The 26,210-nt window shown below is 37.5% G+C and overlaps 3 protein-coding genes across 3 annotated transcripts; all 3 read left to right on the top strand.

Annotated features, from left to right (window-relative positions):
- The first annotated feature begins 5,985 nt into the window (after positions 1–5,985).
- On the top strand, positions 5,986–9,181 carry coq7 (coenzyme Q7 homolog, ubiquinone (yeast)). The gene is made up of 6 exons (XM_079461196.1): positions 5,986–6,125; positions 6,914–7,092; positions 7,178–7,292; positions 7,364–7,503; positions 7,596–7,664; positions 7,787–9,181. Exons 1-6 carry the CDS (start codon positions 6,065–6,067, stop codon positions 7,862–7,864), a joined length of 642 nt encoding a protein of 213 aa, XP_079317322.1. The 5' UTR covers positions 5,986–6,064; the 3' UTR covers positions 7,865–9,181.
- Positions 9,182–14,115: 4,934 nt separating this feature from the next.
- notum2 (notum pectinacetylesterase 2) lies at positions 14,116–19,027 on the top strand (the record flags this gene model as incomplete). Its single annotated transcript, XM_079460044.1, has 11 exons — positions 14,116–14,426; positions 14,688–14,740; positions 15,179–15,274; positions 15,377–15,437; positions 15,514–15,590; positions 15,675–15,774; positions 16,726–16,914; positions 17,121–17,221; positions 17,307–17,454; positions 17,794–17,841; positions 18,739–19,027. 11 exons carry the CDS (start codon positions 14,116–14,118, stop codon positions 19,025–19,027), a joined length of 1,473 nt encoding a protein of 490 aa, XP_079316170.1.
- Positions 19,028–21,759: 2,732 nt separating this feature from the next.
- On the top strand, positions 21,760–25,472 carry ccr7 (chemokine (C-C motif) receptor 7). The gene is made up of 3 exons (XM_079461200.1): positions 21,760–22,357; positions 22,477–22,517; positions 22,782–25,472. Exons 1-3 carry the CDS (start codon positions 22,342–22,344, stop codon positions 23,841–23,843), a joined length of 1,119 nt encoding a protein of 372 aa, XP_079317326.1. The 5' UTR covers positions 21,760–22,341; the 3' UTR covers positions 23,844–25,472.
- Positions 25,473–26,210: the final 738 nt, after the last annotated feature.

Genomic DNA, 26,210 nt, shown 5'->3' on the forward strand with positions numbered 1-26,210 from the left:
AGAAACATCTGAAACACAACCGAGAACTCAAATCAAATCTTATCATGATCCCCAAATATAATTCTCTATCATCTTGTCATTTTTATTCAAACTTCTCTGAATTTAGATTTTAAAATGTCCACGGAAGATGATGCATCACCGTGTCATATAGACCAGTGTCTCTCAAACTGCAGAAGCAAAACTGTGGTCAAGACTCAAACCGCAGTCCTCTCACACGTGCATCCACGCAGAGTACATCATTCTGCTCATGCAAGCTACACGAGAACATTGTCTTTGAGTAAACATTGTTCAATTACTCCAGCCGTTCTTAATGGGATGCTGTGGCTTTTTACAAACTATAAGCAGGCCCTCTCGCTTTTCAAAATAGAAGCTTGTGGAAATCCGTGGGCCCGGCCCGCAGACGGCTCACTGGAGCCGGTTCTCTAATCTAATGGAGAATACCACCTACTCACCCCATCAGTGACGTACATTCATTCATTTATGACACAATTCGCGGTGCGGACTCATGCTACACAAACACGGCTTAAAGTTTATTGGTGTATTTTGGCGAAAAATATTTTTGCAGGACCGAAGGGTGAGCGGCGGCCCGTTATGGGTGTTTCTCCACAAAGAACGAGAACGTGTTTAATGAAACAAGCAAAAGGATGAAAATCCACTTTTGTGCAGCGTCGTCTGAATATTTTTATTTTCTTACTTTCCACAGCTAATTGAGATCAGATGGAGCTTTAAAAGTGCTTTACAACTCAGTTTTGTACCGCTAGAGGAATTGAAATGAATTAATGTAGTGTTACTGTTTTGATCTTATAAGGTGACACTTTTGGACACATTTAATGCACAGATCACAGAATGGGGAAAAATGGTGACGATTACATTAAGGTTCCCTTCATAAAGCATTCGTAAATGTGTCCATTAATGATTAATAAGTCATTTACAAATGCATTATAAAACAGTTATAACTGCAAAACAAATTAAAAGGGATTCTAACGAAATACCTGCCGAATAGTGACCCATTTTTAACTCACATGTTATAAATGCTTAATAAATGTATTTATTCATTATTGATTTGCAAAATAGACTATCAGACTGGAGACTGTAGGGTGTTGGTCTTTCTTATTATTGTATATTTCTTAAATGGCTCACATGAATGATTTGCAAACATTTATAACTCTTGTTTTGGAATCAGATCAGGTAAGCAACATGGTCTGAAAAGTGACATAAGACATAAAATATCTAAGAAATAATAAGAAAAAACCTTAAACCCTACAGTCTCCTGTCTGACAGCATATTTTGCAAACAACATTAAGATGATTCAGAGCCAAATAAATAAAATGGCTCACTATTTGGCAGGTATTTCATCAGAATCGCCCTTTTTATTTATGCCGTTATAACTGCTTTATAATGCGTTTGTAAATGACTTATTAATCATTAATGAACACATTTATAAATGCTTTATGAAGGGAACCTTGATGTAAAGTGTTACCAATTTATTTAGTAAAATATTTTAGAATTAAAAACATAACAACTGCTTTATCTGATGATTTTCTTTAAAAGAGCTTTAAAGTCAGTACATGTGGTACTAATACTTCATAAGGGTCATGTTTACATACTGTACATATAAAACTGTCTTGGCATTTAAAGTCACTTTAAAACAATTGTATACTTCAATGAAAACATCAAAGGTTCAACGTTCTCTTAGCCAAAATGCTACTTCTTACAGTCATTTCTTTCTCGGTTGTGTTTCTAACAAATGGCACAGCTGTCATCCAGATGGGCCGCACCGCAGTCTGTATAGAAGAGAAGGGACACTATAACAAAACAAAACAAAACCATTCTTTCATATACTGTCCGCACAAATCAGTCTCTAGCCAAAATGTTAAACTATATTAAACTATAAAACATGAAGTCATGATTAAAAATAAGATTATTTTGAATAGTCGTGGTTCAGAGCCCTCTGTTTAAATGGCCCATCACAAGAGATTTCATTTTTCTTTAATGTCACAGACGCTTGGGCATCTCAGACACACCCTGGGTCACGGCAAATTTCACTCAGGTTAAAACGACACGTTCTTATAAATAAAGAACCAACCTCACGAATGCACATTTTAAACACGTTACCGCTAGACTGCCTGCACCTGAACTTTGAATAGTATTTTGTTTAAAAAATGATCAACCTGAACTCAAAGCTTGTGGTGGACCCCCATGAGACCTAGAAGACCCCTGTGGAAACAAGATAAACAGACCTACACTGTAGAAAACATACAGTAAAATTAGATTTTCCCTGTAAGATTACAGGATATGAGAATATATAATAATTAGTTTTAAATAAACTGTAAAAACATTAACTGTAAAACATAAAATCTTGTTAAAAAAGGGACATTTTCTGTTACTGTAAAATTACGGTTTCCCAGACTTTTTTGTAATTTAATGGTTTTTTTTACTTTTCACATTTTACAAGGAAAATCTTTACAGTAGCTCAGAAATTCAATATGATTTCTTCTAGACATCAATGAGATTGATTGGAGATCAAATGAATCTCGTCCATGTCTCAGGAAGCAAGATGTTTCTGCTCAAATTGTTTAGAGATTAACAAATGAGAGTGTGTTTGTTGAAACACATGAAGAGTCTGGAGGCGTAAAACCAATGTCGATTGTCGAGGTCAAATAATCTGGGTTTGGGTAAATTTAAAGAGAAATTTTTGAGATCTTCTATAATATTGACTTTTGATTGCCGACTTGACAAATCTGAGCTCAGTTTGACACATCGTAGACGTCTCTTCTCAAACTCCAGTGACAGACACATTTGTGACATTTCTGACTCTTTTTGGCAGGAGAAATATCTGAGAAGCACATGAGACGTAAACAAATGTTTGAACTTGCTCTCACTTAAATCTCACTGATGTCTATGAGAAATAATTGAGATATAACCAGACTTGCTCGCTTGTCGGCTTACTGTGAAATCTGATTCATCTCAGACAGACACAGGCAGGTTAGTCTGGACACGAAAGCATTCGTCCCACAGCCAGGTGCAGAAACACGACACGGCTGTCACCTTGTCTCCTTCCCTCAGTAGTGGACTTGTTAAAAGATGACAGACAGACGGAGCGGCATGAATTAGCTTACATTGGTCTGCTGAATTCCCACAGTCTGCCATGTACGGCAGCCTGTTTTTCATCGATTTAACAACGTCTGCAGATGACGAGAAACATCTCTCTTCAATACTCGCTTCTTAAATTGCAGACTATAAAAAGAGGTGTGCGTCCGCAGGGAGACAATGCTAATTGATTCTGAATTTGATTTTTGTGATGTTGTCCTCGCTTTTATGAGTCAGTGTGCCTTTTCCAGGGGGATACCACCGAGCAGCAATAAAAGACAATGTGTTGGGCCAGTTTTAAAACTCCAACCAGTGTTACATAATAGACAAGCCAGTAACGCGGTTCCTGACCACAGACTTTTATATACACACGAGTACACTGGGATCCGCAGGTGATATTACATTTATTATTTCTCCTCTCATGTTACCACAATGTTGATGTTTCAATGTAGTCAATAATATGGAGTACGTCACAAGACTCGCATACAAGACGAGAGTTGTCATGTCTGCCGCATCATCAATGAAAACAGAGAAACGTTTGCCTGGGACTCTTTTAGACATTACCACAGCTATGCCGTCTGACCAGAGGCTTGGAGCAGAGGCGAACACATCATCTCCATCCACACTTGTGGACACGCTTTTGCCAAATTTCATGTTTACGTTAATACTTCAGAATATTTACCTGGGCAATAAACCAAATTAGAACAGAAAATATAAAGTTGCGATGCTTAAATCACGTTCGATTTTTTGTTATGTTATATCATTTTACATCACATTAAAGTTTGTTTAAATACCGAAGTTGTCCTGCCATGTCTATCCAGGATGAGATTCCCATAACTACAGCATCGGCTGTACCTACAGCTCAATGTTTGTCTAATGCCATTCACAGATCCATAGCAGTCAGCACCTCCACCGTCTGATGGTCAAACTTCATTTTATCAACGCAGTGACAAATGTGACGCATGTGAGCCTTCATTTAAGACACAGCATCCGCAGCAGACTTGGATGCAAAACTGCATTCTACACTTCACCAACGACGAGTACAAATGAAGAGTTTGGTTTCAAAAGGAATTAACTCTTTTCAAAGTTTTTTTAAAAATGTGTTTTTTATTGTGCATTCCAATTAATATCCATCAAACTGCAGTTGGTTTGTTTTAATTGAAGCCATGATAACTTGAAAACAAGCTACAGCTAACTAACACAAGAAAACACAAGAAAAACACTTTTCAAATGAAGGTTGACACATCTAGAAAACATCACATCATTGGAAAATATCATTGTACTGACTTGCTAAACTGTTCCAGTAATTATAAACGTGTAAAACGAGAGCCAGAAGTTAAACTTCTATATGGCAGAAAAATCACAAGTTGAATGCATAATTATTTAATAAGCTTGAATCAAAAGCAAATGGAAACAGTCTCCTGCATTTCTGTGAAGAAGAGGCAGATATGTCACAGACGTCTACATTTGAGTTTCAGAAGAGATCTCAACAATGTCACTTTATGTGTCACTATGAGAATCATTTTGAAGGATTTTGAGTCACGTGTTTTTAACCTGAAAGTAGATAAAATGACATAAATAGAATGTGATTATCAAATGATCTGCATGCACACACAACAGCAATCAAACTCACATATTCTATGTAGGAGTGCCACCTACAGGCCACTAGTTGAAACACTGAAGAGACGATTTAAAACCCTAAACGTAAACGCAATGTTTTTTTTGTGATACATGGAAACTAAATACACAGCTATACTGAGTCTGACATCACGTACTGTGACAGTACATGTTGAATAAAATGAAATACCTACTTTAAATGTATGTGTAGTGTGTGCCATATCACCTCTGACGTGTATCTTTGTTATGTAACCTGTGTATGTTCGTTTACCTGTCCTATGACGTCATGACGATTGTAAATCGCTTTCCTTCCGAGTTTGGATTAAACTGCTCATTTTGGCCCCATGTTTATGGTTGTTGGCCTCTAAAAAAACGAGCTTTTGTGCAGCTGCTTTATTAAATACAACTTTAAATCAATAAATCTATGCCAATACTGAATATCTTTTCTCTTTTTGGTGCTTGAGATTTTAGAAACTTGTATAGATACTATTATAGAAGGTAACGTTACAAACAAAAAGCTGCTAAAATTGTGCTTCTATTTTATGGATTGGGATTTTGTGACAGCTTTGTATATTAATATACATATATATATATATATATATATATATATATATATATATATATATATATATATATATGTGTGTGTGTGTGTGTGTGTGTGTGTGTGTGTGTATTAGTGAAATATAACAAACAATACAGATTTACAAAACAAACTGACATACAATGTAAATTCAACAATTTCACTCACAATTGGCTCACACTAATAAGACAACAAAAAAGAAAAATATATGTATAAATGTGTTAAGAAATAAACAAACAAAAATGACCAATAAGTAGCTAAGAAAAAATGTAAAATTTTAAATACACAACATGTTATTATACAAAGTGGAAAATATCATAATAAATTATATGTATCAAATAGATCTAATAAGATTTTAGCTTTTTTAATACATGGTAGAGTTTTTTATGTATCGTCTTAAATCTTTTTTTAAAACAACACACGGGGTTTTCAAAACCTACATTTGAGTATAAAACGTTTTGCTGGCAAAAGTAAATTGTTAATCAAGAAACATTTTTGTTATTATCTTCATAGTTTCCATACTATATATCAATAAAGGAAAGACTCATTTCAACCACCTTTTTCTCCTTTAACCATAATTGAATTTTGAATTGTTCACAGAACGCACCAGAACATTTGCGCTAGAAAATTACAACATTAAATATTTTCTTTAGAAACATTAAAATAATGATTTTGTGGACGCGTTTAATAAGCGACCCGAACATGACGTCACTATAAAGCGCCACAACCTTTAGCAGCTGCGCATGTTGTCTGTCGGTGAATAAATTGTTTGTAGAAATGCAGAGAGTGTCGGAGTTTGCTGTGAGACACGTGAGGAGATGTGTTCACGTTAATGGAGGTAAACATGCTCTTCATTTCAAAACCAACATACTTTAACAGTTCGTGACAGCTACTCCAGCTTACATCATGATGTCATGAACACCATTTATATCATCTGTGTCTGTGACACTAACTTAAGCAGGATGATAATAACTATATTACACGTCTTTTAAACTACAAGGTTGTAACACTTTAAAGTATCTACTGGATTATAAAAATAATGGTTTTAATGGAAACTGTGATGGTCTGCGTTGCGTCTGTTGGTGGGATGTTATCCACCTGATGGGAATCATTCAGTCTTCCTGGAATAAGACACAAATAATGGATATTTGTAAAGGTTTTAATGTAAACAGCTGGTGGTTCATGTGATGTTCGTAATGGAGAATTGCTTTTTCTTTTGGGAGAAATTGGACTAGATTTACTGTATGTTTCTCGTTGTTGTTTGAACCTCTTGATCTTAAAGAGCTAATGCATGAGTAGTTTAAATTAAATATATGTATTGTACATATGTATCACCGTTACGTTATGTTTCCATTATTCATTATTATTCATGATCTTGAAAATGTAACATGGTTTCAAAGCAGCTTTACATTAAAAAACATTTCAGCACTACAGACAAAATAATATAAACCGTATAGAAATAAGGAAACGATAGAAAACTATAAATAGTATTCATTTTTATAAGGTGGACATAGCGATACTATTTGTAAAAACAATTGTCTTTACGTTTGTCATCTAGTGAATGCTATGCCGGGTTTCACATGGAGTTGGTGTGTGTAAGGCTTGTTTGTCTTTTGGTGGTTGCAGTAAATGGCTCCGTGTTATGTAGAAGATACGGTGTCCTTCCTCCACCACGTGATGTAGAGGAGAAGGCCATGTTGGATAGTATGCTGAGGGTTGACCACGCAGGAGAGTATGGAGCCAACCGTATCTACGCTGGCCAGATGGCCGTTCTCGGAAGAACTCAGACAGGGCCTCTAATCCAGGTACTAAACACCAGCACAGTGGCTTTACATACATGGATGCCAAATTAACCATTACACCAGATGGATGTGTATTTTTGTCACACAGCATATGTGGGACCAAGAGAAAAAGCATTTGGAAAAGTTCAACAAGATCCTGGGCGAGCATCGGGTTCGACCGACATTATTGCTGCCGCTGTGGAATATCACAGGATATCTGCTAGGTATGTTATTATTGAGGCATGCTCATTTGTGTACCTGTGTACTTCTTCTAACTCTCTCTTTGCGGCTGCAGGGGCCTGTAGCGCTCTTCTGGGTAAAGAAGGGGCTATGGCCTGTACGGTTGCCGTAGAGGAGAGCATCTCTGAGCACTACAACAGCCAAATCAGAGCGCTGATGGAGGTCGACCCAGAGAGATATACAGAGTTACTGCAGGTAGTGTTTACATCATGTAGTGATGGAAATCATTCTGACACAAGAAACGGCAGAGATCATACAGAAAGGTAATGTATTTCTGTTTTCATCAGATCATTAAAGAGTTTCGTGATGATGAAATGGAGCATCATGACACAGGATTGGAGCATGATGCTGAATCTGTGAGTCTTTGCTTCTTTAAACAATGTCTAATATGAATTTCACACTGTTTAACCCTGTTTTTCATCTTGTCTAAAATACACAAATATCTTTATCTTGTTTGTGTTGTTTTTTCTCTCTTTAGGTGCCGGGATATTTCTTTCTGAAAACATTTATACAGACCGGCTGTAAAGCTGCAATCTATGTTTCTCAGCGTATATAGTGAGCTTACCTTTTTAGAAATGCCTGTAAATATGGTTTTGTCTCTGTTATTCGTGTACAGTTAACGGTCGATTCGCTCTTTAAAAGAGGCGCCGGTAAATTATAATGCTAAAGAAAACTGAGACCATTTTTGAAGCACTTTTACCATTAAAAGAATACAAACTGGGAAATGGCTTTATTGTTTCATAACTCTTTTAAAAGCACCAATTCAATGTGTTGGCAAATTTGTTTAGTGTTGAGTCCAGTCATTTCACAGGTGTGGGTCTTTCAGTGTTTTTATTTGTATGCCTCCACAAATGCAATGCAATGTAATCATGGTAGACGTTCATGAGTCTTTTGTGAAGAAAACAATAGATCATCTATCTGAGAACACTGACTTTTTTTTCTCAGTGTATTTTTGTGTTGGAGTGTTGAATGGGAATCAAACCCCTGATCTGGCTTTGCCTTGCCAGCAGCATCCTTAAACTATTTAAGACACACATGAAAGTAAGAGCTGAAGGATTTATCGGTCCTGTTAACCCATTACTTCACCTCACAATACATCAGATGATTCCACCCTTACAACACCCTGAACTAAACTACAAGAGAGCTCTGGTTCCCCTGTATAAACACTGACGTGTGTGTTCATGAATCGCCTCTCTTAGTTTAGCTCTTTCTGCAATCTTTAGTTTAAAACGGCACTTACAAATTTAGATTTAGAATAGACTTTAAGATGGCACATTTTTAGTATCAAATCCTCGTCCTTTATCGACTGAAATGTTTCAGATTCATTGCTGGTATATATACATACTGTACAATACATTTATATATTGTAAAAATAAAGCTTCTGTTGTAGTATAGTATTCTAGTTCACTGCAGTTACGACGGTGAATAAGTTATAAAGTGTCGCTTATCTATTCTCATCTGGACAATGGAAGAATTTGCACACCTGAAAGTGAACCCGAGTCAGAGGATTATTTCTGTTTCAGATTAATAGTGCTGACAGCTCTATAGCGTGATGTAAGATGTTAAAAAAGCAACAAGCATTGAAGCACATATTTGGCCTCCATATTGGGTGACAAAATTACCATAACATAAAAGCACGAGTGATGACTCCAGTCAAGCTGCAGGTGTTAATAACCGTAAAACCAACATCTATATTAACTCACTGTGTCAGCGCTGAGACGTTCTATTGTTTGCAGGAACAGAACCGTGTAAACCAAGCGTCATTCCTCAAACCTGTTTGGAAACTGTCAACTAGAAACACTTGTAAGTTATTGCTCATGTCAACAATTAATAAACTTTTTAATTTTATAAAAAAAAAATTAATAAACAATTAAAAAAAAAGACGCTAAAGTTTCTTTGCAGAACAACTTTTGGTTTCCCAAAGAATCTTTGAGTCAAAGATTTGCCAAGTGGCTAAAGTATGAGTTTCGTACCGTCTGACATGAATGACTAATGGTTTTAACCTGCGGTCTTGGTAAGATCATGTCATGCATGTAACACGACAGATAATCATCTTAGCGGCACATTTAACCCGAATGAATGTAGGCTGTAAGGATTTGAGGTAGTTTTGCCAGTAACTCACTGTAGATTTCATTAATACTACTTTCTTATTAGTACTGTTTTCAATTTTATTTGAATCCAAATTAAAACACTTCGATTTTTTTAGATTCAAAACGTGCAAGAAGAGAATGGCCGCATTACTGGCATTAGCACATCAACACTGCAAAACATGACATTCTTCCTAAGCATTTATTGTCTTGTGTTCTAACTTCTTGAATTACAATTTACATAACAAGAAAAATGACCTAAGCTATTTAGTCTTGTTTTATGAAAGAAAATATAAGACCTAGATACGTTTGTTTAAAATAAAATCTACAGCAAAGTTTGACTGTGTACATTTTATTCTTAATTTTAGCTCATGAGTGACAAATACTCTCGAAACTGTCGTTGTTTTTTAAGAACAAAGAAAGAAGAAGTTTACTTTCAGGAAACACACATTCGACTGTGAAATGGTGTTCCGTTAGTCAGACAGATGTTCATTCATAAAGTCAAAGTCCATGTCTGAAAATGTCTTTGTGATGTGATGCTTTGCCTAAACTCGGAGGAACTTCATGTTCAACTTAACTTCATATTAAGGAAATCGGCAGCAAAACCAGACTTAGAAAAATCCAAAAGATTATGGCTGGTGTAGCTGTGAAAAATCGTTGCTATAAATTTTTAGCACATTGATCATATAAATCCACAGAAAGCATAAAAACTTTCGGATACAGATGATTTTGTTTCTTGGCAACATCAGAGGTGCCAGATGAATCATTGAATATAATGTTAAACATTTTCTCTTACTCACGTCTGTCTGCTCGCTATTATTCTCCCATAAGATGAAAGTGATGATGGTTTCTCTACTGTACGTCGCTGCCTTTAATACACAGACATTTATTCATTTGAGATAATACAATGTAGTACACGTCAAACAAAAGTCCACTTAATCATTGTATTTAATAAGAAGTGTGTTATTCCCTTAAAAAGCAATATTCCGTATCCAAACATAACAATGTAATGTGTAAATATCTCTCTAATGGCTTTAAAAGTGTCAATGAATCAAAACATTGACACAAATGAACAGGTGAACATGTACTGTATGTATGGATGTTTGTCTTAGTAAGTCATGAGCTTTCCAGCGGCTGTGTTTCTGATCAGATGGAGGTCTCAGAGGGTGGCGTGACCCCGCGGATCATTCATCAATGCTTTTGACATGACTGTGACTTCGCCGGCATAACTTCAAGGCCGTGTTTCTGCTCAGCTCGGTCAAGTTATTTGGCCCCACATGAGCGAACCGATGATCAATAACCAACACTATACTGACTTCATCAAGATTTAGAGATTGAGATTGGTTGAAAAATGAGAATGGTGACCAAGAGGTTATGTGATCCTGTACAGTAGAGCAACGGTCATGGGTTTGATTCCGACAACATACAGCGATATATGTAAAGACTGTACGCACTGTGAGGATAACGTCTGGCAAATGCATCAATGTCATGTAAATATAAATGTTGCAGTTTCATACCAGTGAGGTTTATAATCAGTGTTCCAAACTTCCTTCAGCGAAAACCCGCGCTAAATGTCTCTTGATGATGTCATAAAGGTGAATCCATTGATCTGTATAAATACATATCAGTGGGCACATCTCGGTTTGTCGCAAAAAGGTGTCAAAATCCCAGAAGTCATTAAAGGTAGAGACAAAATCCCCAAATTGGTAGATATTGGTTTAGATCAGATTTGCCGTTTAACTTAATTTCAGAATTTTGAATCTACTAAATTCATTTCTGTTCTCAGCATGTGGGATTAAATAATGAGAGAAAATGTAGAAGTAAAGGCTCTATTCAAGGCACATTCAAATCCAATGGTTCCTTTACCTTGTTTTTCTGATACGCCGTCATCTTAAGCAAACATTTGATGCGTTTAAGCATATAAAGTTGAATATAACTTTCACCCACATTACTGCCACATTAATATTATTAGTATTACTAATATTAGTGTTGCAATATCCAAAGTGCTCTCTATTTATATTTCTCATAGAATTGTGTTATTCTGCCTATAAAGTTGAAACTGTTTCTAATCTGTTTTTATTCATTTATTCAGGAAAGGGGAAGACTTATTACGATGTATTCTGTAACAGTATTCCTTATCTTGTTGTATTTAAAAGAGTTTCTCTTCTGCTGTTGGTGTACCAATGTTGCCTTTTTAGCCACTGAAGTCTGTTTGTTTGAGATAAGAACAGATCACATTTATAAATCTCAAGTATCTAAGTACTGTACTGTTAAACCAAAGTTAGGACAACTTGTTTCATTCACATGAAACCGCTGTCCATGGTTGAATCGTGAAGCTCTTGCATGATGAAAGTGACCTCTGAGTTCAGTCCAAATCACAATTTCAGTCATGTCATTTATTCTCAACGTCTATTACATCACCAGGCCATCAATCGCATTGACTGCTTACAGAAGATTAGCATGTCATCCACCATGACTTCTGCGTCTGTGCCCATCAGTGGGCGTCTCGCCCTTCGCACCAATCCAGCAAAGCCTGAGAGATGTTGGGTCCGTGACAAACGGCTTCTCAGCGAAAATCATCACGCCGTGAGCGAACAAGTCACCTGCACCTCTGCTCATACATATCTCTCCTGAGCACTGGTGACATCCAAATGAACACCTGCCCGCTCTGTAAATTGTGGATGTTTAAGTATTTGGTGTTGGGTTTAGATGTTGATAGCCTTTGGATCATGACCCTTTCACATTAGCGTGCACTGAAAAAACACATGTATTGCGCTTCTCGGAGGTACAGCATGCTTTAATGCCTGTCAGCTTAGAAATGCGCTCGAGCTGCCTACGGCTTAGAATTCTGCGATGACACAAACACACACTAGTGCAAACAAAGACAATGACCTTGAGCGTGTGTTCGAAAAAACAAGACCTGACCTCCATTGATCCAGAGATTGTGTGTGACTGCGTGGAAGTCTTCGGGTTCAGACCCACAGACGAATTTCGAAAATCTGCCGCGTCTTGCCAGCTTCTGCACAAAAATCCATTGAAGCAGATATCAAAGACATAGAAGACAAGCAATGCCATCTAAAAGTTTTTTTCAAAACCTTCTGGCTGTATTGGAGAATCAAGTGAAGGATTTACACCTTCTTTTTCTCTGTTGTTCTGCGTTTTGAGGTCTGCGCCGCAGATTGCAGCAGTGAATTCTGGGAAGACAGAAGCATGTTGCGTGCTCCTAAATACAGAAAGAATGAAGAATGTTTTCGGCTCGGTAGATCAAATGTCATTTCATTAGCTGTTTAGACGTTTTTTTATCTAAATACTTTCACACTGCTGAAGCATTTCTGGCAACACTTTAAAGCCTTCAGGTGAACACATCTCATAGTAAGCATCCCAACAGCTGATGTCGAGTCTGATTTATTTTCACCTCCTTAAAAATACAAAACAACCTTTAAAAGCAGAACTGTAAAGTTATCTGATATAATGACAGTTCTGTGGAATACTTGATTGTGATTGCATTTAGATTTGATCCTCTAATAAAATAAAACATTTGAACTCAAATCAGTATTTCTTTGACAGTCTTAGCTGTGATGTTCAAATGAACAAGTGAACATTTTACAACATTTCAGTTTTCCGGTCCTGAGGGTTAAATACATTTATTTAGTTTTAAAGCATCACAAAACTATTGATTCTCAAAATAACTTATTTAAGTCTACATGATGTGCTTAAATAATCCAATCATTGGTTGAAAACATCACAGCGAGCGTAGCAACTGCCACACAAAGCTACACGTAATGTAAGACATAAAAATAGTTGAACAGTAAGCTCAACATTAAATAAATCTCACATATCGAAACTATACACACTCTATAATCTGTCATTAACTGAACACATCTCTGTGTCTACTTAATGACAACACGTTGTGTGTTACCTTAAACTCAACTTTGCGTTGTGCCTTTAATTTATGCAACACAAAAGTTTATACAAAAATATTTCGGTGTGTGTTTAGATGGGAGCGTATTGCTTATTGCTTAATGTGAATATGAGCGTTTTCTTTCTGTGATGTTCAAACATCAACCTCCATCTGCCTGCTAGAACAATACGGAGGTGAAGGAGTGAATGAAGAGCTTCTACACATTAGAGTGAGTGGAGAGAGGTCTGTTCCACTGACCCGGAGCCGCATGCCATGTAGCCGCTGGGTTATGCAGGTATTTCAACCATGTAGGTGTTTAAATCAAAGTCAAGCTTGGTCTAGGAACGGCAGGGAGGGCTTGTTGTGGGACTGTGTCGGGTGGGGAGGGGAATTCTTTGAAACGCGGTCGAGAGAGGGCATGTTATCTTTTCTCCTCGCCATTAGACATCCAGGCTTGATGTGTCATTGGTTGCAGCCCAGAGCTGGCATCGACTCAAGGGGGGATGTAGAGACGTGCGGTCCATATGATGGCACTATAAAATCAAACGCAGACCACGACCAGAGATCAAGACCGGTTTGGGACGCCGACGTGACGTCAATCCAAAAAGAGGATTTTTTTGTTGAAGGTGCCTGGAGGACCAGACGCGTCGTGTAAAAGGGTAAGTTTGTTCGCTTGTGCTTTGATATCTGATGGCTTATGGTTTCCGTAGGGCTGACATTATTAAACTTGCCAAATGTTTTTTTTTAATGGAGGTCTTCTAGAGGTTTCATGTAGTTTCTTCTGCATGTGTGTTTCAGGTTGGCCCTGTTGGATTTGAAATGAATATTCTGTGTCATGTTATGTACCTGCTTCTTTTGGGAGTCGTTTCTTGCCAGAACAACCGAAATGCCAAGCCGAGTGGAAAAGGTGCAAAAAAGCCAAACAGTCAAGCAGTAGAGACCACTCATCACGGTCCTGAAGATGATCCATACCCCAGGCCAGCAGGTGCGGCTGAGTCCAGTAAAGACACCAATGCTGGAGGTCGAGGAATCACACAACAAAGTGCATCTACCAGCAAACCCACTGATGAAATGAAGCTGTATTTTCTTAAGAACACATTAGTGACATGCAACGACGGGACTGCCGCTGGGTAAGACAGCAATGATATCCTCACAGCCATCTTGAAAAGTGCAGTGTATTGTGATTGAATTTATGACCATGTATGCACTTCGACTATAGTAAACTCAAGGAAATGTGTCAAGTGAAATAAAAAAAAACTGGAGACCAGTGTCATTGTTAAATACACAAAAATGTATGTGTCACATAATGGTCCTTAAGACATTAAGAGATATAAAATATGTCCTCATATGGTTGTGTTCTCTAGAAATTTATATTTATTTGTGTCTCACAGGTTTTACCTAAAGGAGTTCAAAGGAAGCAGGAGATGGCTGATATTTTTGGAAGGCAAGTATTTAAACCCTAGTTAATTTTGTCAAGAGAGGTCAGCGAGCTTACGCGAGCTGTGTTATTTTCATCTTCTTAGATGTGATTTTTGTGTGTTTACCGGTTCAGCAAATGCAGCATGATGAGAATCACAAATTAGATGAACCATGAGAAACTGAATATACAAACCAACAGCATGTTTTATTTTAATATTTATTCAGCTAACAAGCTGCTGTCATCCTTGTGTTATTTTGATTTTGCATAAAGAAATTATTTAAATAATGAAAGTACAAAAAACACGCATTCGCAACCTGTTAATATCAAGTTGTTCTTTATCACCAGACAGCTGTAGATCATGCAGGTACAGTCATAGCTGTCTGAGTTTGAAAGTCTGCACAAAGGTCTTTCATGTTTTCCCAGTCGCTTTATTTCACTTTATTTATGATTCATCATGTCTAGGTGGCTGGTGCTGCTACAACAAAGAGACATGCGACTCCAGATATAAATCTGTCCCCCGTCTCATGAGCTCAACCGACTGGCCGCAGACACGCAAAGGTAGAGCTGATATTTACCAGACAGACAGCAAAACGTCTTCTAGTCATTTACACAAACCACAGCAGCTCAAAATGAATCTAAACCTTGTCTGATGGTTTACAGGCAGCGGTATTCTGTCTGCACAAATCGAGGAAAATCCTCACTGGTATAATGCCAATATTGTGTAAGTTTCTGACCAAATGTAAAGATACGCAACCTTACTGAATAGCACATCTGAGTCATATACTGTATGTGTTTAGGTTGGTTCCTTACTGCTCGAGTGATGTATGGAGTGGAAACAAAGCAACGTCAAAACCCAAACAGGGAAAAGAAACAGGTGGAAACTTTATCAAACCACACAAAGTTTCGCTCAGCAAAACAGAGTCTTTTTTATGAATTCTCTGTCTTTATTCTACATTAGAATACACTTTCATGGGATCTTTGATCATTCGGGAAGTCATCAAAGATCTTGCAGCAAAAGGTTTGAAACAAGCCAAAGTTGTGATGCTGGCAGGGACCAGGTGAGAACTTCATATATCCCTTACATCTGTTGCAAACTGTCTTTTTACTATCACTTTAAATTTAAACAGGTGATGTTTCCCAAATGTGTGATGCTTTTCGAGTGAAGGAGGATTTATTGAACAGCACTTTACACTCTGTAGTGATTTCAGCTTTGTGGAAATGGTTTGTGGCTTTTCTCTTCAACACTGTTGACTTTTACTTAATTTTTTTATTGGCTTAAAGTCATTTCAACTTACTATTTTGAGCCAGTGGCTGTAACCAGAACTTTAAAAAGAAAGGTTTTTTTTAGAACTTTTTTAGGTGTGAGGTGTGAAAGAAAGAAAGAAAGAAAAAAAGAAAGAAAGAAATTCCAGAACCTTGTTGTTTAGGGAACCAAAAAATGGTTCTTCTATGGCATCACAGTGAAGAAAATGTGCCTTAATTTAAAGATCATATACTGTAAAAGTGAAGTTAAAATGGATCTGTTTTAAAAATATAAACAAAATATATTAAAATAGAGGTGAAATGACTAATATTAAGGCACTTAAAAACTTTAAGTCAGCAAAAAAATTTTACAGTGTAGATATTTGTCTACAATCTTAAAACTGTAGCAACGATAAAGAAGCTAATTGGATGTGAAGACAACACGAGTCAATCATTACATCTGTTGTGACACATTTAGATGCTTTAAACAATTAAAGCCGAGCCATCTGCTCACGAAATCCTACACCCATCCCCGGAACACTGTTTTTAGCCCATCCTCTTGTCCTAACCCTAACCATTAAAATGTTTACTGCACTTTGTAATGCAATAGACAATGACATCATATCTATATGTGTCCGACCACGCAGGGTTCCTACAAGCTTAGCAACACGTTCTGTTGGTTTTCCCAAGAGCCCAATACAACATCCCACATTGAAACACCCAATATCATTTTGTACAAGAGGAATCATATTTGTGTTCTCTTGCAGTGCCGGAGGAACAGGTGTGCTGCTAAACATTGACAAAGTGTCCGGTCTCCTGGAGCAGTTGGGTGCAGACGCACAGGTGCGAGGTCTTGTGGACTCTGGCTGGTTTCTGGAGAGCAAACAGCAGAAAGCACCTGACTGTCCCGACAGCGCCTCCTGTACCCCGGTTGATGCCATAAAGAAAGGACTTCGGTAAACTATAGGTTTAGGTTCTGGATCAATAAAGTGTAATTGTGAGCTTTGTGGCACAGATGCAGACGTTGTTATCCAAAGCGACTTACAATGCGTTTCCGAGTATGTGCAATCGAACCCATGACCTAGCGCCTAACCTAACCACTGAGCTGCAAGAAAGCTGATATCTAATAGTTTTCTCTATACATCTGAATCACTTTCTTTAGGTTGTGGAATGGTGTTGTCCCAGACAAGTGTAAGCAGCAGTACAAAAGAGGCGAGGAATGGCAATGCTTTTTCGGACACAAACTGTACTCCCACATAACAGGTGTCTTTATATGATAACATCGATCAGAACAAATCTAAAATACAAATCAAGTTTAAGGCTCATGTCGTGTTGTGTGTGTTTCCAGCTCCTCTGTTTGTGGTGCAGTGGTTGTTTGATGAGGAACAGTTACGATTGGAGAATATTTATATGGGCGGTCAGTCTCTCTCTGAGCAGCAGTGGACTTACATGCAGAATCTGGGAAAAGAGCTGAAAAACTCTCTCAAAGATGTGACGTGAGTACAGTACTATCAAGAGTTTATTTACAAAAAGAGATTTTAAACATTTTCAAAAATCATGTTTTTTATTATGTTTGATTGTGTAAGTATTTCGGAGTTATTGGGTCTTAAATCAAAACAAACCAAGTTTGATTGATATTCATGGGAATGCACAATAAATAAACATGATCTCTTTTGGAAATAGACTTTCTCTGCATTTCATCATTTACAGGTTGCAAAAATACACTTTATAAAATGTTGTTATTGAATTTAAATATAAATAAAAATCCTAAATTGTCATCATTTTAAAAGGAAATTTTAAATTATGTCAACTTGTTGTGGTGTTTGTTGTTTTAGGGCTGTGTTTGCCCCCTCCTGTCTGTCTCACACTTTAATAATCAAGAGGTAAGAACACACACACACTCCTCACGGGTGAGCTCATACACCGCATCTGACCACTCATTTATCATCATACGATCATCTGCCACTTCACTCTTTCACACACTTGAATAATAGCCCTCGCCATGAGAGAGAACAGAGATGCGGATGATTTGTGACATGAACCACAAGACTATGACAAAACAACGATGAGCTCACGCTCGCTGTAAAGGAGAATGTTTATGAGGAGGGAAACATGAACGTTCAGCGAGTTCTTAAAGTCTGAGACCAACACAAACAGTCAAATGAATAATTTCAGGAGATTATAAGTGATATGATACAATGTTTTAATAATTGTTTGCAACATTTGCCATTATACTCTTTTTTATGTAACTTATTAAATGAAAAAGAAATGTGTGACTTTTTTTACTACTATATTTCGATTCTTTTAAATTATTCTGTTCTGTTCTGTTTTTTGCTTCAGTTTTCTTTTTGTAGTAAAAACGGAAAGATTTTATGGCATTCGATGACTGGAGTGCATTTGAATTGCATCCTATAAGAAAAATCCCAGATGAGATTAATATTTAATATTTCAATTATTTATCCTAGACACCAATAAAATACAGCAAATGCAAAGCGTAAGTCTCTGATATTTCTCCTGAGGAAAAGAGTCAGAAATGTTTCAGAAGAGATGTCCACAATGTGTCAAACTGAGCTCAGATTTGTCAATCAAAATTTTTGCAATCAAAAAACAAATTTTTTGAAGATCAAAAAATGAATTTAAACATTTCTCATCAAATGTATAGAATCTACAATCTACATTCATGCCACACCTCCATGCTCTTCATGTGCTGTGATGTGATGTCCATCAAATCTCCCGAGTTATGATCGATCAACATCTGAGCAATAATCTTTGTCTTCCAGCACCTGGTTGGATTTCCAGATCAAGGGTACGTCCGTGTCTCGTGCTCTTCAGTGTTGGGACAGAAGTCTTCAGGAGGCCAATAAGAACAGTAAAACCGCTTTGAAGGGCTGTCCATTTCATCTCATAGATAACTGCCAATGGCCGCAGTGCAATCCCACCTGTCCGGCTCTGATCCATCAGGTCACACAACAGGAGATGACTCTTCTTCAAGTGTTGGCCAGCATGGGTCTGGACCTGCATAAGCTGGGACTGGATGCAGGAGAAGAAATGATCAGCAGCGGTGGCTAAGCCATTCACACACAATTCGCCTCATCCATACTTCAGAGACCACTTCTGATAACACATCTGGGATGCTTGTCTAGTGAGCACATCACTGGATTTCAATATAAAACCGTGTTCAGTAGGTTTCCATTGTGAGTGACTCACACACACACACAAACACACACATAGCTAGACAGAGTAACCAACGGTTATCGTCATTATCCAAGTCTACATGAAAGTAAGAAGAGGAGAAATGTATTACTTTAGCTAACACGGTCTAATGAGACTGTTCTTATTAACAAAGAGTGTGAAGAATCATACCGATAGCTACAAAATGCTTTTGAGAGCATGTTTTTTTTAAATGACTTTATTTTAAAGATCTACAGACAAGTTATCATTATACTGAAGTTTCTAAGAACACGTCTGCAGAAAAATAATAGTAACACTTTACAATAAGGTGCTATTAGTTAACATTAGTAAATGCATCAGCAAACAATCTGTCTGGTTATAAGCATTCTTCCAAACATCGTTCTCTGTATTCATCAAAACAAAGACATTTGGAACAACTCGAAGGTGACAGAATGTTCATTTTTGGGGGAAGTAACGCTTTAATAAATCCTGTAGAAGTATTGTTCATTATTGGTTCGATTTAGCTAATGCATTACTTAATTGTTAACAAATAGCACCTTATTGTAAAGTGTTACCAAAATAAATACTAACGCTATGTTTGAAATCTTTATGTATTTTTAGCACATGCATGTTGTTTTAGGATGTTGTGTTTGAGATTGTGCAGGCAGGAATCGTTGGAAAGCTGAGAATGAATGGATACATTTAAGATCTTTTTTTTTCGTTGTATAAGAAATGTGTGATTCAAATATTGAGAGCCGTCTTTAAAGCATAAAACACATCATACCAAGAATTTATTTCACTTATAATAATCTTGCTATACTTCTTGCCTATTTTCATGAAGTGTGTAATATTCAGTTCTTTTGACATTTCTAGTTGGTTTGACTCATCTTGAAAGCTAATAAAAGAACACTGAAACTTTTGTAGAAGTATACCGTCGCTTTTTGAAAACGAGTTCCCAGAAATATCTAATGCAGTCATTGCGGTCCTAATACTTCAGTTGACTTACTTTACATTTTTATTCTTTTATAATTCATTCATGCTTTTCTAATTCTTGTAAGTGTTGTGAAAAGCATTAGAAATTAGAAAGCACTGCGGTTAGGTGGATCTGTTAACCCTGATAAACAGCGATGTAGTGTAAAGGTGGTTGAAGCGGTTAATGTTCTACCCAAAAATGATTTATCAGTTTTAAGATCACATGCTCATCTATGATCTCTTACAGTATCTTGCGTTTTTGTTAAAACACACTTTCAGCCGTACAGGGTTAAGGTGCACGGCTTTCTATCTTGCCTGCCATTTACCATCAACATTTCTACTTCTTTACCAGAATGTCATAGTATTAGAACCGTTTTGACTTGGTGCAAATGGCTGATTTATCTTGAACGTGCACACAGGTGTTGTTTCTCATGCGAGTATTCTTGTCAAAACCTCAGGTAGGAGTTTCACAAGTAAAAATAAGCAGTTCTTATTGAACAAAGGTGTGACTAAGACACTTCTCCTCCGGGTTCAGAGGGAATTTCACAATTGTATATGTGCATAGAAACAAATCATTATGAGAGAAGGATGGTGGTTAGGGAAACAAAGCACATATGAGACAAACCCTTCAGCTTCCTGTGTAGTAGATGGAAAAACAACGTGAGTTAAAGTCGGGTCATTTAACTCTGGATGTGCCTTTGAGCAAAGCAAACAACGCTGTAATCTACAGAAAACAACATTTTTATAATAACATCATCACACACGTCATCGGCTCACGTGCTGGACATCTGTCATGAGTATCAACTTTGCCACTTTGTAACATCAAGCTTGGATTACGAGTTTACAAAGACTTTGTTTTATGTATTAAGTTATTAACGAAACAAATAAGCATCAAAGGTATCTTGCATGGATGCTTTTTTATCTGCCATGTCATCTATAAAATATACACATTGTTGTTTTCCACCCTTGCACATTAAACAACTTAAACCTTTTCCTGTTATTTATTTATGACAGCGTGTCTGATGCAGAGGAGAAACCACCGCTCATTCTAGCAATGACCTTAGAACACAGTTAAAAACTGCATGCACTTTGACAAACCTTCCACATATCTGCGTAGGTCTGTTTTTACTACGGATGCTTTGAGAAAAAAACGTTTTTGTCTTTTGTACTTTATGTGTGTGCGTGCGTGAGTCTCTCTTTGATCTCTTTAATAAAGTACAAACGTTCAAGAACGTAGATAATCAAACATCATTGAACACCATTGACTTCCATTGTATGAACACAAAACCCCCGAGACATTTCTCAAAATATCTTCTGAAGAAAGACTGAAAGAATGACAGAATGAATTACTATATCTGCCTTCTGTTGTAAATTTTTGTTGATAAAAAGCAAAAAAAAATAATTTTGTGTGCATTCACATTTCACCCAAGACGTTTTATTGTAAAGAAACAAGCAAGATAATAAAAACAGATTCACTGCACAGGTGATACCACGAACTGAGGTTTATTCACAGCTTCAGTGCCGCAGTTCCTTTACCACCCTTATCACCTGAGCTGTGGCCGAAAGTGAGTCTTCCTGCCGAGGCCCCTTTCCTTGCAGTAAACCACACATGCACTTGATGCAGCGGTGCGTGTACATGTGCAAACATGAAACTGACTGAGAGGACTTTAAAAAGAACATTTCACCATGCTTTTCTTTTATCATCTCGATGCCTTCATCTATCACACAGATCATTTATTCACAAATGCTATTCATATATGTAAAGTCATTTGTAATATACGGTACTTGTTTACTATCAAAAAAATGCATTCATTTCTAATCTTATAATTTAATGGATTATTAGTTCTTACATGTGAGTTAACCTTAGTTTTATTCTGTCGCATGGTTCTGTTGTCACTGAATAAAAGTCTATTAAATGACCCTGTGAAGAAATCTCAGATCAACTAAGGCAAGAGTATGTCATTAAAATGATAACCTGGTTAACTTGTCTCAAAGTAATGGCGAATGGTTTGATTTGAAAGAACTGGCAGAGAAAAACACTGACAATGGAAAACGGTTGTAAAAAAGCATTGATTGCATGTGCAAAGGGGAGTAAAGTTGTTGTTTTTCAGCAGCACCGGCTGTGGTGAAAACCCTTTTCCTTTGGTCTTTTTCTTCAAAGTTTAAAGCGGCAACGTACAGAGCTCACGTATTCACTGTCGATCCTGTAGCAGTCCTGTAAAAACCTTCCAACAGAAATCATGAAGGCAATTAACGGTAAGAAAAACATTTCTTTTTTAAAAGAGAAGAGAAACTGTATTTTAAAGTTTTCATAAATGAAAAAATCCAAATGTGATTGTATTGGCTCTCTGACACACCCTATGTTTTATCGACAGTTTTTTGTCCTGCTCTACTGATCTGGTCGTGTCACATGCAGGTAATTATTTCTGAAATACATCATATCTACTCGTGCTATTGACCAAAGAGATTTTTTTGTGTTTTCTAGATGATCTACTGTTTTTTTTCTTATTTTAAAATGAAGACTCCAGAAGGACTGCTTATTTATCTAACAATTGTGTTAAATCAATAATGCCATGCATTTTTCATATTTTACTTCTGTTCTTTTTTCAATTATAATGTAGGTAAAGCTGATTTACAAAGATTTGCACGGTACCAAAAACTGCCTTGACTTTTCTTTCAGACAAGCTGGTCAAACTCGACCGCCTATAACCAAGATGACTACAAACCCTCAACACAATACGATATTTCCACAGAGATGGATTACAGTGGGATGGAATTCATTTGCGAAAAGCACTCCAACCGCAGCTTCCGTACCTGGTTTCTACCCACCATCTACACCGTCATTTGTCTCATGGCTCTCTTTGGGAACTTTCTGGTACTCTTGACCTACCTCTACTTCAAACGGCTGAAAACCATGACCGACGTCTATTTGTTTAATCTGGCATTGGCTGACCTGCTGTTCGCCATTTCTCTTCCCTTCTGGGCGGCCAGTTTCATGAGTGTATGGCATTTGGGTCGGTATCCGTGCAAGGCCATGTTTACCATCTACAAGGTCAGCTTCTTCAGCGGCATGTTCCTTCTCACCTGCATCAGCGTCGACCGCTATTTCTCCATCACGAAGGCCGTCTCCGCCCATCGGTGCCGCAACAGTGCCGTGTATTACGGCCAGGTGTCTTCTCTGGTCACCTGGGTGTTGGCGGTGATCTTTTCCATCCCTGACATGGTGTTCTCTGAGGTCAACATCAACGGCACGTGCGTGGCAAATGGCAAGCGCTTTATAGACTATCACAGCAGCATGCTGGTGAGTCAGATGGTCCTGGGCTTCATACTTCCCACCGTCATCATGGTGTTCTGTTACGTCTGCATCATCAAAACTCTCACCCAAGCCAAGAACTTTGAGAGGAATAAAGCCTTCAAGGTCATCATCGCCGTGGTCGCCGTCTTTGTGTTCAGTCAACTACCCTATAACGTGGTCATGGGGGTGACCACGCAGGAAACGACGGACTGCCAAAAAGACAACAGTCGCCTTTACGCTATGGACGTGACGAGAGCTGTAGCTTTCCTGCGCTGCTGTGTCAATCCCTTCCTGTACGCCTTCATCGGGGTGAAGTTTCGCAACGATCTCCTGAAGTTACTGAAGGACTTGGGCTGTCTCAAGAAGAGCCATCTCCTGTATGCTCGCTGTGGAAGACGACGATCCTCGGTTGCCCTGGAAACAGAAACCACATCATTCTCTCCCTGAATCATTCTAATGCTCCGCCATTTACTCGATGCTGAAATGCTTCTTAAGCTTCTTTCAGATAATAGTCCTGTTGAAGTGAACGTGCAAGGTGAAATCCCGCTGTTTCTTTTGTACAGTGCAAACATGTTCCTGCTTTGTAACAAAGAGCATTTGACTTCTTGTTTCTGACATTCTTTGAAAAGATGATTTTATAGCACAAGGCCTTCGGTACATGTACAGATGTAAATACATACAACAAACACGCGTGACCCAGTAACAACAAAACAATGAGCAAATATTCCTATCTTTTTTTACAACACTTGTTGATCATATTATTAAACTGAATAAATCTTTATATTCTACATCCTTGACTCTCGTACTGAATACTGTATACTTCATTTCCGTGTCATCCTAAAACACAGTTCAAGTCTCACATGAAACAAAAACATTTGTTCTTTCTCTTTGAAAACCGTTGTAGTTTCGTTCATGTCTTAGTTCGTCACTCGGCTTCATGGTGTGAAGCACTCGTTCTCTGAGATCACACCATTCTAGTAGGTACTATTATGGCCGTGGTCAGTCCCCACTACGCTTATATTCTTGTTCAATAGTCCAGACAACAACCACTTTGCAATATTAAAGCTCACAGGAGTCTAATACTGACCTTAGTACACCACTGATGTACAGGCCAGTGAACAAATGATATAAACAAGGCCATCGGACTCATTTAAAGTGACCCAACAAACACTGACATTAGTGGGAATACAAATATTTCTAATAATAGCTGTCGTGCAATTATTATTTATATTTATTCATTAGACACTTTTATCCAAAGCAATATTGGTCAATATGAGTATTCAACGTTAAACCTTAAGATCTAACAAAAAGCAGAGAATACAAAGCTAAACGTTGCAGAGAGAATTTAACTGTAAAGAGAGGAGTGTTCTTCAAATATATTGTTCATAACAAAAACAAAATTAAACGATAGAAGTTAAAGATTGTAAAGGACGGACAAGTGTGTACACGAAAATATTTACTACGACATAAATAACCGATGGCAACGAATGCCAGAGGGTCCCTGTTCTTCTTTGGCATTTATCAGTTCAGTGTGAACAAGCCTTTAAAGGGACCATTCACCTAAAATGAAGATTCAGTAATCAAGGATTCAACCCATGTTGAGCTAACCTTAAAACTGAAGACTGGAGAATATCGACACTTTGTTTCTTTATTTTATATAATAAAAGGAAATGGTGAGAGGTTAACAGTTGTGTTTAACAGATCGCACAGGTGAGAAATGACATGATGATGAGTAAATAATAAACTAAACTTCCTCTAAAGAGATCCAACCGAAAAAATGAAAATTCTGCTTAAAAATGAAAATTCTGTCATCGTATTTCCCCGCTGTCATGATCCTGCCTTGCTCGTAGCTGTATTTCGATCTGGCCGACGGGATCACGACAGCCCCACTTGTGTTTGTGTTGGAAGCACTTGGCCATTGATTGAGATTGTGCTGGATCGTTCGTCTTGTCGTGTTGCCCAGTCTGTCTTTAAGTTAAGTTTGAAGTCTTATGTTGAAGTATATTTTTCTTCTTTTCTCCCTCGAGGGATTTTAAGTCACGTTTCGTCCTTGTCAAATAAAGTGTTTTTGTTGAGAGCCGTCTGCATCTGTGTTCTGTTCCTGTCAGTTTCATGACACCCTCGTGTGGTTGTAAACCTGTGTGACTTTTTGGTAACGCTTCTGTAGGGGGGCAATTCTCACTATTAACTAGTAGTTATTAGCATGCCTTTTATTTGTTCTTATAAAGCACATATTCTGCATGACCATACTCCACATCCCGATCCTACCCAATATCTAAACCTAACAACTACCTTACTAATTATTAATAAGCATCAAAATAAGAGTTTATTGGGGAAAAGCTGTAGTTAATGGTTTGTTGATAGAGAGAATTGTCCCCAATACCGAAGTGTGACCGACTTTTTTTGTTCATACAATGCAAGTCAATGGGGTTCAGTGTTGTTTGATTATCAACATTCTTCAAAATGTGATTGATATGGTTCTACACAGCACTTTTAAAGAGGTTCCCCTGAGATCACGAGCCAAGAACCACTTTTACTGCTATATAAGAAATTTTTCTTTAGTCTTTTCCTTTTTTTAATGTACTTAAGTACTGTATTAAAGGGATAGTTCACCCAAAAAATTAAATTCTGTCATCATTGACTTGTGCCAAACCGGTATAAATATATTTGTTTTGCTAAACACAAATTAAGATATTTGGAGGAATGTCAGTAAGCAAACATCCAATCTCATCCCCCATTTACTGCCATAGTAGGGAAAATAAATACAATGGGGGTCAATGGGGAATGAGATCTGTTCGGTTACTGACATTTCAT

This window comes from Barbatula barbatula (assembly GCF_947034865.1).
Source record: "Barbatula barbatula genome assembly, chromosome: 7".
Lineage (NCBI taxonomy): Eukaryota > Metazoa > Chordata > Actinopteri > Cypriniformes > Nemacheilidae > Barbatula > Barbatula barbatula.

Excerpts from the sequence above, each read along its gene's own strand:
- coq7 (XM_079461196.1), top strand. The coding sequence starts at position 6,065 with ATGCAGAGAGTGTCGGAGTTTGCTGTGAGACACGTGAGGAGATGTGTT. Across the intron at positions 7,504-7,595 it reads GATATACAGAGTTACTGCAG|ATCATTAAAGAGTTTCGTGA; the intron begins GTAGTGTTTACA and ends TGTTTTCATCAG. Across the intron at positions 7,665-7,786 it reads TGGAGCATGATGCTGAATCT|GTGCCGGGATATTTCTTTCT; the intron begins GTGAGTCTTTGC and ends TTCTCTCTTTAG.
- ccr7 (XM_079461200.1), top strand. Across the intron at positions 22,518-22,781 it reads TCTGGTCGTGTCACATGCAG|ACAAGCTGGTCAAACTCGAC; the intron begins GTAATTATTTCT and ends CTTTTCTTTCAG.